Source organism: Hemitrygon akajei, chromosome 5 (assembly GCF_048418815.1).
Source record: "Hemitrygon akajei chromosome 5, sHemAka1.3, whole genome shotgun sequence".
NCBI classification, from domain to species: Eukaryota; Metazoa; Chordata; class Chondrichthyes; order Myliobatiformes; family Dasyatidae; genus Hemitrygon; species Hemitrygon akajei.
Window position 1 is genome coordinate 146,217,243 of NC_133128.1, and position 17,353 is coordinate 146,234,595.

The following is a 17,353-nucleotide window of genomic DNA, read 5'->3' on the forward strand; positions in this document are numbered from 1 at the left end:
AAACAATGCAGCTGTCAGTATGAGAATTCAAGGAGAAATTGATAAATTAAACAAGTGGGATAAACTGCAAATGGATGTCATTGCAGGCAGATTTGAATACATCTAATTTGTTCAAATCATCTAAATGTGTTACAGGTTGAAAATTCTCCGGCATAAAATTTATTCTTTAAACTAAGGGCTGGTTTAAGTTCATTAATATTAGCAACAATTTATCGCATATTGTTTAACCTCCAATTCAATGTAAATAATTTCTGCTTTCAACGCAAATGGTTTTAAGCTTTCAACTGTGCACTATTAAACCATTATTTGCATAGTATAATTCATTGTTGTAGAAATTACACTGTTTAGAAGACAAAAGAAACTACAGTATTCCATCTTCTTATTATTCTGAAATTATAAAGAAAACTCATTAAATGCATGAATATGTGTCCATCCATTTATTATTTCAGTAATATATCACATGGAATATATTACATAAGTTAGTTGCTTAGTACATTGTTTGTCAATCACAGGAATATATAAAAACATAAACTATAGACAACTAAATTGTGAGCTACATTATTTTAGTTAAATATTAAATACAAAGCTTTACAAGTGAAAAAGCTGCAAGCAATGTAGAATCTTGTTTAGTATCTTTCTTTCCCTCTATATCTTCACTCCCTCTTCAATTTTCTTAAATCTGCAATTTAAATATTAGAATTAAATTAATCAGATTGTGCAGCAATTTTAGTAGAATACTGTTTAAATATTTTACCATGAATCCTTTGGCGAGTACTCCACCCTCCATTCTGAAGTGGAGTTTTAAACCAAAATATCGATGATTATTTTTCACTCCACAGATGCTGCTTGACCAGCTGAAATCCTCCATCTGTTTGTTTTTTGCTCTCAGCTATTTCCGATATTATGTGCGGTGAATTGAATTGGCTGGAGACTGGCTTTGTGGTGGTAAGGATCTCAGCAGGAAAATAAGCTGGATTACCTCTTCAATACCTCATCCTCTAGCATTCACATGGCCATCACTGATGATATAATATTTTCAGATCGTTTTCTCCATGTTTTCTTATTTAATTGTCCAGCACCATTCATAAATGGCTGTGGCAGAGCAGCAGAACTATGACCTGATCCATCGCTTGTGAAAATGTTAACCTCTATTTAACCACATGGTGCTTAAGAACATACGATTATGGATCAGGCATAGGCCACTTCACCCTCCAAGCCTGCTCTATCATTCATCAAGGTCATGACTGATGATTAGCACCATTTTCTTGTGCTATCCCCACATATCTCGATTCCATTAATGTCCAAAATCTGATGATCACTCTTTACAATGAACAAGCTTCTGTTGCTCTCTGGGATAGAGAATCCTAAACATTCACTAAAGTTCAAAGTTCAATGTCAATTTATTATCAAAGTACATGAACTCAAGGGCTTCTATGCTCGCTTTGAAAGGGAGAATACAACTACAGCTGTGAAGATCCCTGCTGCACCTGATGGCCCTGTGATCTCCGTCTCAGAGGCTGATGTTAGGCTGTTTTTAAAGACAGTTAACCCTCGCAAGGCGGAAGGTCCCAATGATGTACCTGGTAAGGCTCTGAAAACCTGTGCCAACCAACTAGTGGGAGTATTCAAGGAAATTTTCAACCTCTCTGCTATGGGCGAAAGTTCCCACTTGCTTTAAAAAGGCAACAATTATACCAGTGCCTTACAAGAATAATATGAGCTGCCTTAATGACTATCACCCGGTAGCACTCACATCGACAGTGATGAAATGCTTTGAGATGTTGGTCATGACTAGACTGAACACCTGCCCCAGCAAGGACCTGTCAATGGCAGTTGCAATCTCAGTGATTCTCCACACTGCCTTAGACCACCTGGACAACACAAGCACCTCTGTCAGGATGCTATTCATCAACTATAGCTTAGCATTTAATACCATTGTTCCCAAAATCCTGATTGAGAGAACTGGGCCTCTGTACTTCCCTCTACAATTGGATCCTCGATTTCCTAATTGAAAGATCACAATCTGTGTGGATTGGTGATAGCATCTGCTCCTTGCTGACGATCAGCACTGGCACACCCCAGGGGTGTGTGCTTAGCCCACTGCTCTGCTTTCTATATACTCATAACTGTGTAGCTAGGCATAACTCAAATGCCGTCTATAAATCTGCTGACCAGACAACCATTGTTGGTAAAATCTCAGGTGGTGTTGAGAGTGTGTACAGGAGTGAGATAGACAATAGACAGTAAGTGCAGGAGTAGGCCATTTGGCCCTTCGAGCCAGCATCACCATTCAATGTGATCATGGCTGATCATCCACAATCAGTACCCCATTCCTGCCTTCTCCCCATATCCCTTGACTCTGCTATCTTTAAGAGCTCTATCTAACCCTTTCTAGAAAGCATCCAGAGAATTGACCTCCACTACCTTCTGAGGCAGAGCATTCCACATATCCACAACACTCTGGATGAAAAAGTTTTTCCTCAACTCTGTTCTAAATGGCCTACCCCTTATTCTTAAATTGTGGCCTCTGGTTCTGGACTCCCCCAACATCGGGAACATTTTTCCTGCCTCTAGCGTGTCCAATCCCTTAATAATCTTATATGTTTCAATCAGATCCCCTCTCATCCTTCTAAATTCCAGTGTATAGAAGCCCAGTCGCTCTAATCTTTCAACATATGACAGTCCTGCTATCCTGGGAATCAACCTTGTGAACCTATGCTGCACTCCCTCAATAGTAAGAACGTCCTTCCTCAAATTTGGAGACCAAAACTGAACACAATATTCCCGGTGTGGTTTCATCAGGGCTCTGTACAACTGCAGAAGGACTTCTTTGCTCCTATACTCAACTCCCCTTGTTATGAAGGCCAACATGCCATTAGCTTTCTTCACTGCCTGCTGTACCTGCATGCTTACTTTCAGTGACTGATGAACAAGGTCACCTAGATCTCATTGTACTTCCCCTTTTCCTAACTTGACACCATTCAGATAGTAATCTGCCTTCCTGTTCTTGCCACCAAAGTGGATAACCTCACATTTATCCGTATTAAACTGCATCTCCCATGCATCTGCCCACTCACCCAACCTGTCCAATTCACCCTGAATTCCCCTAACATCCTCCTCATATTTCACACTGCTACCCAGCTTTGTGTCATCTGCAAATTTGCCAATGTTACTTTTAATCCCTTCATCTAAATCATTAATGTATATTGTAAATAGCTGCGGTTCCAGCACCAAGCCTTGCGGTACCCCACTAGTCACTGCCTGCCATTCTGAAAAGGACCCGTTAATCCCTACTCTTTGTTTCCTGTCTGCCAACCAGTTTTCTATCCATCTGAGTACCCGACCCCCAATACCATGTGCTTTAATTTTGCCCACTAATCTCCCATGTGGGACCTTATCAAAGGCTTTCTGAAAGTCCAGTACACTACATCCACTGGCTCTCCCTTGTCCATTTTCATAGTTACATCCTCAAAAAATTCCAGAAGATTAGTCAAGCATGATTTCCCCTTCGTAAATCCATGCTGACTCGGATCGATATTGTTATTGCTATCCAAATGTGCCGTTATTTCATCTATAATAATTGACTCCAGAATCTTCTCCACCACTGATGTCAGGCTAACTGGTCTATAATTCACTGTTTTCTCTCTCCCTCCTTTCTTAAAAAGTGGGATAACATTAGCTATCCTCCAATCCTCAGAACCAATCCTGAATCTATAGAACATTGGAAAATGATTAACAATGCTTCCACGATTTCTAGAGCCACCTCCTTAAGTACCCTGGGATCAAGCCTTGGGGATTTATCAGCCTTCAGTTCCATCAGTCTACCCAACACCTTTTTCTGCCTAATGTGAATTTCCTTCAGTTCCTCCGTTACCCTATGATATGCCCACTAGTGGAGTGGTGCTGCAGCAACAACCTGGCACTCAATGTCAGTAAGATGAAACAGCTGATTGTGGACTTCAGGAAGGGTAAGACGAAGGAACACATACCAATCCACATAGAGGGATCAGAAGTGGAGAGAGTGAGCAGTTTCAAGTTCTTGGGTGTCAAGATCTCTGAGGATCTAACCTGTTCCCAACATATTGATGTAGTTATAAAGAAGGCAAGACAGTGGCTATATTTCATTAGGAGTTTGAAGAGATTTAGTATGTCAACAAATACACTCAAAATCTCCTATAGATGTACCGTGGAGAGCATTCTGACAGGCCACATAACTGGCTGGTATGTAGAGCTAGGCTACTTCACAGGTCCAAAAGAAGCTGCAGAAGGTTGTAAGTCTAGTCAGTTGCATCTTGGGCACCAGCCTATAAAGTACCCAGGACATCTTCAGAGAGTGGTGTCTCAGAAAGGCAGCATCCATTATTAAGGACCCTCAGCACCCAGGACATGCCCTTTTCTCACTGTTACCATCAGGTAAGAGGTACAGATGCCTAAAGGCACACACTCAGCGATTCAGGGACAGCTTCTTCCCCTCTACCATTCGATTCTTAAATGGACATTGAACCCTTGGACACTACTTCACTTTTATTTCATATATAGTATTTCTGTTTTTTGCATGATTTTTTAATCTATTCATTATATGTATACTGTTTAAAGTATACCGAACAAGATTTATTTATTTATTTATTTATTTTCTTCTATATTATGCATTGCATTGAACTGCTGCTAAGTTAACAAATTTCACTTCACATGCCTGTGATAATAAACTTGATTCTGATTCATATATGTTGCTATATACAAACCTGAGATTCATTTTCTTGTGGACATTCATAGTAAATGCAAGAAACACAATAGAATCAATGAAAGATCGCACCTGAGGACAAACAAACAAGCAATGTGCAAAAGACAACAACGCAAAAGAAAAGAACAAAATTAATAATAATAATACATAAATAAGCAATAAATATTGAGAACATGAGATAAAGGATCCTTGAAAGTGAGTCCTAAGGTCATGGGAATAATTCAGTGCTGGGCGAGTGAAGTAATGTCCTTTGGTTTAAGAGTCCAATGGCTGAGGGCCAATAACTGCTCCTGAATCTGGTGATGTGAGTCCTAAGTCTCCTGTACCTGCTTCCTGATGGCAGCAGTGAGGAGAGTGCATGGTCTGGATAATGGGGGCCCTGGATGATGGATGCTGCTTTCCTGCGACAGCGCTCCATGTAGATGTGATTAATAGTAGGGAGGGCCTTACCCATTATGGACTGGGCCATATCCCATACTTCTTGTAAGCGTTTCCATTTAAAGTTATTGGTTTTTCCAATCAAGCCATGCTGTAACCAATCAATATATTAGCCACCAGACATCTATAGAAGTTTGTCAAAGCTTTAAATGCTATGGCAATTTTTTGCAAATTTCCAAGAAATTAGAGATGCTACCATGCTTTCTTTGTAATAGTACTTAGGTGGTGGACCTAGGACAGATCCTCTGAAATGATAACACTGAGGAATTAATGTAGCTGACTTTCTCTGCCTCTGATTCCCTGATGAGGACTGGCTCATGGACCTTTAGTTTTCTCTTCCTGAAGTTAATAATCAGCTCTTGGTCTTGCTGATATTGAGTGAGAGGTTGTTGGTTTGGTTCCATTCAGCCAGGGTTTCAATCTCCCTCCCATATGCTGATTTGTCACCACCATTGATTTGGACAACAACAGTGGTGTTGTCAGCAAACTTCAATATGGCATTGGAGCTGTGCTTAACCTCACATTCATAAGTATAAAGTAAGTAGAGCAGGGTGAGTGAAGACACTTTTCCTCATTTCAGTCCCAAACAGTCCACATTCTCATTCTTTTAACTCTTGGTCCTAGGCTCCTCAGCCAGGGTGAACAATCCATCCTGCAGTTAGTCTGTCAAGCCTTTTAAGTATTTCACAGCTTTTGATGAGACCTCTGATATCTCTAAATTCTAATAAATGCAGCCCCTATCTACTTAATTACTCCTCATGTGGCAAACCTGCCATTCCTATAAATCCTTTAAATCCTTTAAGTCTTTCCTGTAAGTTGATAATTTCTTATGCAAGAAAGTGAAATATATACACAATGCTCCAAAATATAATTACATCAAGGCCCTGTATAATTGACCCTCTGATCAAACCCTTTTTGCAAGCCATTTGCCATGCTATTGTTTGCTGCACCTACATTTTGCCTACAATGCCACAGTTCAAGGACATAGAGGTCCATTTAAACATCAAAGTAACCAATTAAACATTTTATTTTCCTGTGTACCAAAGTGAATGGCCTCATATTTTCTTTGCTTGTGTTCCATCAGCCTTGTTCTCAGCACATGCCCTGTTCAAATCTCCTCATATCCTTCCTTGTACTGCCAGTCTCTCGTCTTTAAAATCGTTAGCAAACTTGGAGGTATGATATTTGCTCCCTTCCGCTAAGTCACTGATATAGATTGTTAGTTACTGCAACCCAAGCACTAGTCTCTGAGGTCCCACCTAGTTAGAACCTGCATATGTGAGAAGGTACCACTTATTCTAAATGTTTGCTTTCTGTCCAATAACCAATCATCGTTCCCTAATTCCATGGGCTCTAACATTTCTGAGTAACCTTCTAAGTGGGGTCTTATTGAAAGCCTTCCAGAAATCCAAATACATTGCATTCACTGATTTCCTCTAACCTATTCTACTAGTCAAATCTTCAAAAACCTCTTAACTCATTAGACAAACACGTGGGTGGCAAGGTAGTTATTAGCACAACGTTGTTACACTGCCAGAAATCTTGCCACTACCTGTAATGAGTTTGTATGTTCTACCCATGACAATGTGGGTTTCCCTAGGGGGCTCTGGTTTTATTCCATGTTCCAAAACTGTACAGTTAGTGTTAGTGATTCCTGGGCGTGCTGTGTTGGCACAGGAAGCTTGGCGACACTTATGAGCTGCCCAGCTCAATCCTCACTGACTTGATTTGAAGCAAGTTGCGTGTTTCACTGCATGTTTTGATATACATCTGACAAATAAAGTTAATCTTTACTTTTCTTTCGTAAGTCCTCATTGACTCTGCTCAGTCCTTTTATTCTATCCACATGATTAGTTATTACATCCTTCATTAAAGATTCCAGTATTTTCCCGACCGCTGATGCTTGGCTAACACCACAATAGTTTTCCCTCTCTTTTTCTTAAACAGTGCTACTCTCTGATTCACATGAAAGATTCCTGAATCTGCAGAATTTTGGAAGATGATAACCAGTGTCCACTATCTCTAAAGCCACATCTTCAAAGCTTTGGGATGCACCACATTGGATCTTTGGGCCTTTTCAGCTTTCAAGCTTAGCAACATCTCTGGTATTATGTTTTGGTAGTTATTTCCTTCAGTTCCTCATTCTCCCTAGACAATGGGATCCCAACCTGGTGTCTACAGACCCCTTGGCTAATGGTAGGGGTCCTTGGGATAAAAAAGGGTGGGAGCCACTGCCCTAGACCCTTGCTTCTATAGTACATCCTGCAGGTCTGTGTGCCTTCTTCTATGAGGACAAGCACAAAATGGATGCTTAGTCCCTCTGCCATTTCCTTTTCCCCATTGTAATTCCCACTGGCTCTGAATACTCTTACTGATCTTTATCTGCTTAACCACCTACAAAAGGATTCTTATACAAGTATACTGTAAGTTCACACTCAAATTCTGCCTTGCCTTTCGTGATCCTTATTTGCTGCATTCAAAAATGATCTCAGTCCTCAGGCCAACTTGGAAGCTTATACTTCTGAGTAATACTGAATTCTTTGGTCAGCCACAGTCATTCAGCATGCAAACTGTCCCAAGTTTCTGCTCTGCTCGGTTGGTACCACATTTTTTTAGTTGAAGAGTTGAAATTAAAATCTCAAAGTTGTTTAATGTCATTTCCAATACACAAGTGTAAAGGAAAATAAGATTATTGTTACCACAGATCCAATGCAGCACAAAAAAGATAAAGAACACAATAATTAAAAAAAACACTATGTATATAAATACATAAGATAACTTATATACATAGATTGATTACAGTATATACAATCAATTAATTGTACGTATGTCAATTGATTGAAGTTATATGGGGTGCTGCTCCCATCATCTGTTGTTAATCCAGTTGACCACGGCATTGCAAGAAAACAAACAGGAATTTACCAAACATTGTTGGCATTCCTTTTCATACTCACCGAATCTCTTCTTCCCCTTCCTGCATTTCCAGTATCTGCCATTCCTCCTGCCTCGCCCTCCCTTTCTGAGAAATTTCCGTCTTCTGTTTTTGCAGCCATCCTAAATTTGAATGCACAATCATTTCAGAGGACAAAGATCGTCTGGATATTTTAGAAGGTCATTAGGATAAGGGTATTGGATTTCTGAAGGAATAACCCATGCACTGATTCACTCTTCTGCTATTGGCAATGAGGCTACCCTATCTATCAGTATATCTCATGACCTCAGAGACGACTTGAAATGAATTGCATCAAGAATATTCACATTGCTAAGTGAGCTTCAACAATAAGCCCCTGCTTCCATCAACATGTGGTAGAGCTTACAGGAGAGGTGTGCAGAAACCAGTGTCCAACCAGAAACATACAGTATCTCTCAATTAGAATATGCATAGGATAGTACACAGTGCAGGAAAAGGCCTTTCAGCTCACTATTTCTGTGCTGAACCCAATTTAAATTAAATTGCTTCTGCTTGTACATGATCCATATCCCTCTATTCCTGACAAAGGGTCTCGGCCCAAAACGTCGACAGTGTATCTCCTTATAGATGCTGCCTGGCCTGCTGTGTTCCACCAGCATTTCGTGTGTATTGTTTGAATTTCCAGCATCTGCAGATTTCCTCATGTTTGCTCCCTCTATTCTCTGTCCATTTAGGTGTCTATTTAAAAGCCATAAATGTCACTACTACATTTGCTTCCACCACTTCCCTGGCAGTGCATTCCAGTCACCTACTATTAGTTGTAAAGAATTTGCCCCACACACCTCTTTCCCCTCTCAGCTTTAAAACATATCCTCTAATTTATCTCACTATCTACACAGTAGAGAGAATGGATGCTGATTAGCCTATTTAATTCCAGCTCGTCCAGTTCTGTATAAAGCCTGGGGGATAACAACTGCTGTGTTTGTTTTCCCAGGGTCAGGAATCCTGGCAGAGAGAAGGAAATGTAAAATGGCGGCTGCCAAAGGTAATTGATAGTATCACATTAGGAAGAGTAGAAAAGCTTCCTACAGCCCTTGCAAACATGTTGTTGTCATCATGTAGTCCTGTTAACTTCCCTCCCTCAAGAGTTAGATCTAGAGCTGATCTAGAGATCCCTTCACCCCTACCACCTTCCAGCCTCCAGGGATCATCTACAAGTTTCAGCAAGTGAGAAAACTTAAAATTTTGTGGACCTCTTTACTAACATTTTAAATTCCTTGGGGTTATCATATCAGAGGATCTGTCCTGGGACTAAAACTTACGCGCCATTACAAAGAAGGCAGAGCAGCACCTCCATTTTCTTAGAAGTTCGCACAGATTCAGCAAGTCATCTAAAGTCACGACAAACTTCTATAGATGAACAGTGAAGAGTATCCCAAATGTTTGCATTATGGCCTGATATAGGAACACCAATGCCCAAGATTGGAAAAATCTACAAAAAGCAGTGGATACAGTCCAGGTTATCACAGGAAAAACCCTTCCCACCATCCAGGTCATGCTCTCTTCTTGCTGTTGCCATTTGGAAGGAGGTACGGGAGTCTTAGGTCCCACACAGCCAGCAGGGGAATTAAGGGTGATGGGGAAAAGGCAGGTAGATGGAGATGAGTCCATGGCCAGATCAGCCATAATTTTATTGAATGGTGGAGCAGGCTTGATGGGCTGGATGGCCAATTCTTGATCCTATCTATTATGTTCTTATGTATGTTCAGGAACAGTTATTAATCTTCAACCATCAGGCTCCTGAAGAAGTCGGATCTTCCATCTCTCACTGCTGCAGCTGGAAGTTTCCATCTACTTCAAAAGGGTGACAATCACTGCAGCCCCAGCAGAATTAACCACTTAAGCTGGACTGCTACATGATACTGCATCAAAACCCTTTCAATATCTGTGCTATCAATAGATAAGAAAATCAGCTTGGATGGCAAGGAGGAAGACCTCTTAGATCTTACCAGTGATTCTTGTCGTATTAACGAGGGCAAATGACAGAATCACCAATATGTATTGGGGAGGAGCAGAAATGGTGGCTTAGGCAAAAAGAATAGAAATGGAAAAAACCTGGCAAGTGAAATTTAATGAGGGAAAGTGTGAGGACTTGCACTTGGGTAGAGTTGTCAGTTCATAGAGTTGTACAGCACAGAAACATGCCCTTAAACCTAATATGTCAAAACTGGTCTTATCACCTATCAGCACTAAACCCATTTGCCCAACTTATGACAGCATCCTCTGTACTTTGCCCATTTAAATATCTAGCTACATTCTTCTTAAATGCAATAATTGTATCTGAATCCACACTTCCTTTGGTAGCATGTTTCAGATATCAACCAAAACTCAGATTGCATTTAGAACTCCTACTCTGCTTTGATTTCTTGATTGGCATTAATGAGTTGGGCCAAAGGGCGTGTTTCCATGTTGTATAATTCTCTTTAATTTTAGAGGGTGGAGGTTTAAAGCGGATATAAGAGGTAACATTTTACAAAAAGCGTAATTGGTGAAAGGAATAATCTGCTGAAGAGGTAGTGGAGGCAAGAAGAGTAGCAACATTTACGAACAATCTGGAGGACAGGAATGAGGAAGACACAGAGAGATGTGGAATTGATGGAGGCGAGTGGCATTAGTGTAGATAGGCATAGATATAACAGGATGAAGGGCTTGTTTCTATGTTGTTCAACTCTATGACTCTATAAGCTCTGTGCTACCTGCTTATTTTGCTGTTTGAGACTGATACACGTTACTAGTCATGAGACTAATGGCAACTCCAGGCAAGAATGATACTATAATCATAGAAGATAGAACACTACAGCACAGGAACAGAGCCTTTGGCCCCTGGCATATTGCTGGACTAATTAAGCTAATGACACCTAATCCCTCCATTCTGCACATTCATGTGGCTCTCTAGGAGCCTCTTACACCCCTCTGTTAGACCTGCCTCCTCCACCATCGCTGGCAGCACATTCACCTCTTTGAACTTACTCTACCTCATCTTAATTGTATGAGACATTTTGACCCTGGGGAAAATGATATCGGCTGCCTACGCTATCTATGCCTCTCATAAACTTCTATCAGATCTCCCTCCTACCACTGCAGAGAAAACTCACTTGTCCAGCCTCTCCTTACAGCACATGCCCTCTAATCTAGGCAGAATTTGTGTGAAGCTCTTCTGCAGAGGCTCTATTTCCTTCCTGGAATGTGGCGACTGGAATTGAATGCAATACTTCAGACGTGGGCTAAAGAGAGTTTTACAAAGTCCTTATAAATCATTATGTACTGAAGATAATGGGGGGGGGGGGGGGGGTTACCAGTCTCAGTCAGCTGAGATAGGTCAACCCAAATGTTGTTGACCAGGATCCATCCAAAGTTTCACCACCCACTGTATACACTGCCCAAAGTGTATCTTCAGTAATTTTCAGCAAATGCCTGATTTCATTTATAGAATATAGAACATGGAACATAAAACATAACAGCACAGTACAGGCCCTTCAGCCTGTAATGTTGTGTTGACCTTTTAATCTGCTCTAAGATCAATTTAATCCTTCCTTCCTACATAATCTTCTATTTTTCTATCATCCATGTCCCTGCCAAAGAGTTTCTTGAATGTTGTTAAGGTATCTGCCTCTACCACCACCACTCTCTAGGTTAAAAAGCACACCTCTGACATCCCCCTTATACTTTCTTCCAGTCACCTTAATATTAAGCCTCCTTTAATGAGCCATTTCTACCCTGGGAATACCAGTTGAAAAAGTAATGATACTGAGTACCTCATCACTGCTTTCATCTGATGACTCGTTGCTTTCTGAAGATGACACAGAATCAGGGATTGGGTATGGTTTGGGTGTAATCCAATCCACTCCTGTGCACTGTAGCTCCACGTTCACCAGCACCTCGATGTCAAATGTCACCCGGCTTGTACAGCTGGCTCTCTCCTACAGGGGTGGAGAACAAGCAGCAATTCAGCGAGAATATGGTTATACATGTCTCTAGATCTTTAATTTTCACTTCACATAGATTCATTCTGTTGTCTTTACTTGATTGACAATTCTTACACACTCCTGATGGGACACTGGCATCCAATCCTAATGGCCTTGTTGTTAACCAGAAGAGTATGGCAATGTAAATAGTTGATTAGTTACATTTTCAGTGGAAACCCTCGCTTGGGATCTAACAGCCACTGGAGTTTAGCCAATAATCAGATTTGCTTGAGTTTTGCTCAGTTCACAGCCAATAAGATTTGTGAGATTAGTTTTATTTGTTACATGTATGTTGAAGCATACATTGAAATGTGTCATTTGAGGAGATGACCAACACAGTCTGAGGATGTTCTGGGGCAGTCTACGAGTGTTTCAAAGGTTTCAACGGTACATTTAATGTCAGAGAAATGTATACAATATACATCCTGAAATGCTTTTTCTTCAGAACCATCCACCAAAACAGAGGAGTGCCCCAGGGAGTGAATGACAGTAAAATGTTAGAACCCCAAAGTCCACCCTCCCAGCTCCCTTCCCTCCCACACATAAGTGACAGCAAGCAATGATCCCCCTCCCCCCACTGGCAAAAAAAAGTATCAGCACCCACCACAGAGCATTCACACATAGATAGATAGATAGATAGATAGATAGATAGATAGATAGATAGATAGATAGATAGATACTTTATTCATCCCCATGGGGAAATTCAACTTTTTTTTCCAATGTCCCATACACTTGTTGTAGCAAAACTAATAACATACAATACTTAACTCAGTAAAAAAATACGATATGCATCTAAATCACTATCTCAAAAAGCATTAATAATAGCTTTTAAAAAAAAGTTCTTAAGTCCTGGCGGTTGAATTGTAAAGCCTAATGGCATTGGGGAGTATTGACCTTTTCATCCTGTCTGAGGAGCATTGCATCGATAGTAACCTGTAGCTGAAACTGCTTCTCTGTCTCTGGATGGTGCTATGTAGAGGATGTTCAGAGTTTTCCATAATTGACCGTAGCCTACTCAGCGCCCTTCGCTCAGCTACCGATGTTAAACTCTCCAGTACTTTGCCCACGACAGAGCCCGCCTTCCTTACCAGCTTATTAAGACGTGAGGCGTCCCTCTTCTTAATGCTTCCTCCCCAACACGCCACCACAAAGAAGAGGGCGCTCTCCACAACTGACCTATAGAACATCTTCAGCATCTCACTACAGACATTGAATGACGCCAACCTTCTAAGGAAGTACAGTCGACTTACATACAGCAAAGCAACAACAAAGACACAGACTTGCAGTACTCCAAAGACTACGCATTCACCCGGTATTCAACATACCACAGGCTCTCTCTCCCTAATAAGGGAGAAAGAAATGTCTCTGTTTCACAGTGAGAGGGGAGACATAACAAACAACTCACTAGTTTATGATGTTAAAGGTCCTTTGTGTCACTTTTTCTGAGCTCTATGTCCAAAGATCTCGGGTCTCTGGGCACACAGCCAAAGATCTTCCGGTTCCCACGACACACCGGTCTGTTGAGACACCGACCTCTGATCCACCCATTTCCAGAGCCCCGAGATCCTAGGCCTCCAAAGATGAGCCGAGTTCTTAGGCCCCGCTCTGGGCATGTTGGATAATGGCCAGTCATGAAACCCCAAGAGTGGGTCCCATTCCCACAAAGAACCATGCTTCTGACACAAACATATAATGCCCACCACTTACTAACATCTTAACTTGTACACTTTTGGAATTTGGGAGGAAACCCACACAATCTTGGGGAAACTGTACAAACTCCTTACAGAGAGTGGCAGAATTAAACCTGGGTTGTTGGTGTATAGCATTACACTAACCACTACTCTACTGTGCCACTCACCAGATCTTTAGGGGAAGTAGCAGCATGATGAATTTAATTGAAAGCCGTTGTGTTCCTGTGAAAAAGCTCAGTAGTTAAAACATGATTCCATTTTAACTGATAATGCAGCACATATGCTGAGCTTGTTGACTTCATTAGCTTTGCCTCCAACTTTCACCCTGCCCTCAAATTTACCTGGTCCATTTCCGACACCTCCCTCCCCTTTCTTGATCTTTCTGTCTCCATCTCTGGAGACGCCCTAGCCACTGATATCTACTATAAGCCTACAGACTCTAACAGCTATCTGGACTATTCCTCTTCCCACCCTGTCTCTTGCAAAAATGCTATCCCCTTCTCACAATTCCTCCATCTCCGCTGCATCTGCTCTCAGGATGAGGCTTTTCATTCCAGGATGAAGGAGATGTCCTCCTTTTTTAAACAAAGGGGCTTCCCTTCTTCCACCATCAACTCTGCTCTCAAACACATCTCTCCCATTTCCCGCACATCTGCCCTCACCCCATCCGCCCCCCACCCCACTCAGGATAGGGTCCCCCTTGTCCTCACCTACCACCCTACCAGCCTCTGGATCAAACGTATAATTCCCCGTAACTTCCGCCACCTCCAACGGGATCCCACTACCAAACACATCTTTCCCTCCTCCACGCATTCTGCTTTCGGCGGGATCGCTCCCTACGCGACTCCCTTGTCCATTCATCCCCCCAATCCTTTTCCACTGATCTCCCTCCTGGCACTTATCCTTGCAAGCAGAACAAGTGCTACACCTGCCCTTACACTTCCTCCCTCACCACCATTCAGGGCCTTAGACAGTCCTTCCAGGTGAGGCGACACTTCACCTGTGAGTCGGCTGGTGTGGTATACTGTGTCCGGTGCTCCCGGTGTGGCCTTTTATATATTGGTGAGACCCGACGCAGACTGGGAGACCGTTTCGCTGAACACCTACGCTCTGTCCGCCAAAGAAAGCAGGATCTCCCAGTGGCCACACATTTTAATTCCATGTCCCATTCCCATTCTGATATGTCCATCCATGGCCTCCTCTACTGTCAAGATGAAACCACACTCAGGTTGGAGGAACAACACCTTATATACCGGCTGGGTAGCCTCCAACCTGATGGCATGAACATTGACCTCTCTAACTTCTGTTAATGCCCCTCCTCCCCTTCTTACCCCATCCCTGATATTTTTAGTTTAGTTTGTTCTGTTTTTTCTCCCCCTCCCCTTTTTTTCTTTCTCTTTCTCTCTGCCCATCACTTTGCCTGTTCTCCATCTCCCTCTGGTGCTCCCCCCCCCTTTCTTTCTCCCTAGGCCTCCCGTCCCATGATCCTTTCCCTTCTCTAGCTCTGTATCCCTTTTGCCAATCACCTTTCTGGCTCTCAGCTTCACCCCGCCCCCTCCGGTCTTCTCCTATCTTTTCGCATTTTCCCCTCCCCCTCCTACTTTCAAATCTCTTAGTATCTCTCCTTTCAGTTAGTCCTGACGAAGGGTCTCGGCCCGAAACGTCAACATTGCTTCTCCCTATAGATGCTGCCTGGCCTGCTGCATTCCACCAGCACTTTGTGTGTGTTGTCTGTGTATTCACTGCCTTTAATCTGAAAACAAGGCAAAGTCTGAACCAGGGAAGTCAATGTGAATAGTGTAGAATGTAACGGTACTTACAGCCATTTCTAAGGGTTTCAGTGGACAGCCAGTCCAGTTTAATCCATTATATTTGGGACACACAGTTTCTTGGACATCGATCATCAAATCAACAAAAAATATGCGTTCTCCCACAGAAACAATCTAAGAAAATGAATGCAATTACATTACATTGAGGCTTTTCATCTATTTTTCTAAACAAATATCTGTAGAATTACATTACAATAAAAAAATTCAAATATCATGGTGGTCAATGATTTGGGCTGTCTCAGATTTAGCCATTGCTCAAATGTGCCATTAATGCTGTCAACATCTGCATTAAACTGTTCCAGATCCGGATAAGAAACTTCCCAGTGGAAGAAGCATACTGTAAGTGGCAATTGGTCTCAGATGGTGAACACAGAGGCCCTGCCTTCAAAGCGTCTGGCAGCTTTTGACATCTTACACTGCTGGAGCAGGTTTGAAATGGCTGCAATAAAATATATGTTACACGTGCTAGCAATTATTTAAAAACATTAAGATAAAATAAAGTAAATTAAAAGAAACCTGCCACTTAACGTCTCACTCAGAGTCAGAGAGTTCTATCTTGTCCATCAGCTCAGCACACCTGTGCTTTACTGCTGACCCTTGAAGGCAAGACAAGTTGAAGGAGAAGCAGGAGAAAGCCTATGGTTCATTATGGAACTGGCAGCTACAGGTAACTATGACCTGGCTCAATGTATCTACAATGTTTGTGAACATTTACATGGTGAATATTATACACTGAACCAAGACTTATGAGCATTAGAGTATTGAAACAGTGGACAACAAACATTTTAAACACATCTTTTTTCCACCAGCAGAGATAAACAGAAAGAGAAACAGCAAGTAGATTTGGTGATGCTCACATCTTTTACTTCACCCTTGACAATGGCGAAAAGATTATCAATTGAAGAAATATCGTTCAGTTTTCTGACCGAAGCAGCCAATGCCTCATCAATAATGGGAAAAGTGCAGTTTCCACATTGCTGTCCTGAAGCAGAAATATAAAACAGAATATTGCAGCTCAGATTCAGATTCATATACTTATCACATGGACATCAAAGCATACAGTGAAACGTATCATTTGTGTTAACATCCAACACAATGGAGGATGTGCTTGGGAAAGCCTGCAGAGGTAGCCACGCAATCTGGCACCCAACATGCTTTTGATGTGATAGTGTGTTTTTGTGCCCCAAAATCATAATCATAATCAGTTATAAAAGAACCAATGTTTAGATGTACATAGCTCATTATCAAATGAAAATAAAACCAAGAGTTGGTTTATGCTATATTGAAAACAACTATGCTTACCAGAACAGCGAAGGACCTGCAGTGAGCTGAGGATGAGGAGAATGGTCTTCATTATGCCAGAAGGCGCCTTTCTGCTGGGATGGTGGCCACTTCGTCCTCTTTGAAGTGAGCTGTTTTTGTTTTGCTCAGTATTTATATATTTCAGTAAAACCAAAAGTTAGCATTACTCATGCTGGAGCCCAACCACAATGATTGCACAGCCTCACCTTTCTTCATTTCCAATAATCTAATTTGTATTTTGCCTGTTTTCGGGAAGTACTTCTAGTTAAACACAGCTGTTTTAGTAAACTGAGATGTATAATGGTCTATTTTTGTAATCTTTCTGACAATCACATATGCAACCTCATGAGATTTTTCTTTTCTATGATTGGAAATTAAGTAATTTTTAGCATTGACTGAGGTGGAATCCTGAAAGT

The 17,353-nt window shown here is 41.6% G+C and overlaps 1 protein-coding gene across 2 annotated transcripts; it reads right to left on the minus strand.

Annotated features, from left to right (window-relative positions):
* Positions 1-253: 253 nt before the first annotated feature.
* LOC140727387 (secreted phosphoprotein 24-like) lies at positions 254-17,028 on the minus strand. 2 transcript variants are annotated; one of them, XM_073044671.1, is made up of 6 exons: positions 16,938-17,028; positions 16,493-16,617; positions 15,627-15,749; positions 11,906-12,070; positions 8,134-8,233; positions 254-387 (listed from the first exon to the last, which is right to left on the minus strand). In XM_073044671.1, exons 1-6 carry the CDS (start codon positions 16,987-16,989, stop codon positions 383-385), a joined length of 570 nt encoding a protein of 189 aa, XP_072900772.1. In that variant the 5' UTR covers positions 16,990-17,028; the 3' UTR covers positions 254-382. The 2 variants fall into 2 exon arrangements, with proteins under 2 accessions (XP_072900772.1, XP_072900771.1); XM_073044670.1 differs by lacking the exon at positions 254-387 and adding an exon at positions 561-679.
* Between the last annotated feature and the right edge of the window lie 325 nt (positions 17,029-17,353).

Coding starts and splice junctions, on each gene's coding strand:
- LOC140727387 (XM_073044670.1), bottom strand. CDS start 16,989: ATGAAGACCATTCTCCTCATCCTCAGCTCACTGCAGGTCCTTCGCTGT. Junction 8,234..11,905: donor CAGATGAAAGCAGTGATGAG/GTACTCAGTATC, acceptor ATTCAAATTTAG/GATGGCTGCAAAAACAGAAG. Junction 680..8,133: donor GAAGGGGAAGAAGAGATTCG/GTGAGTATGAAA, acceptor TTTAAATTGCAG/ATTTAAGAAAATTGAAGAGG.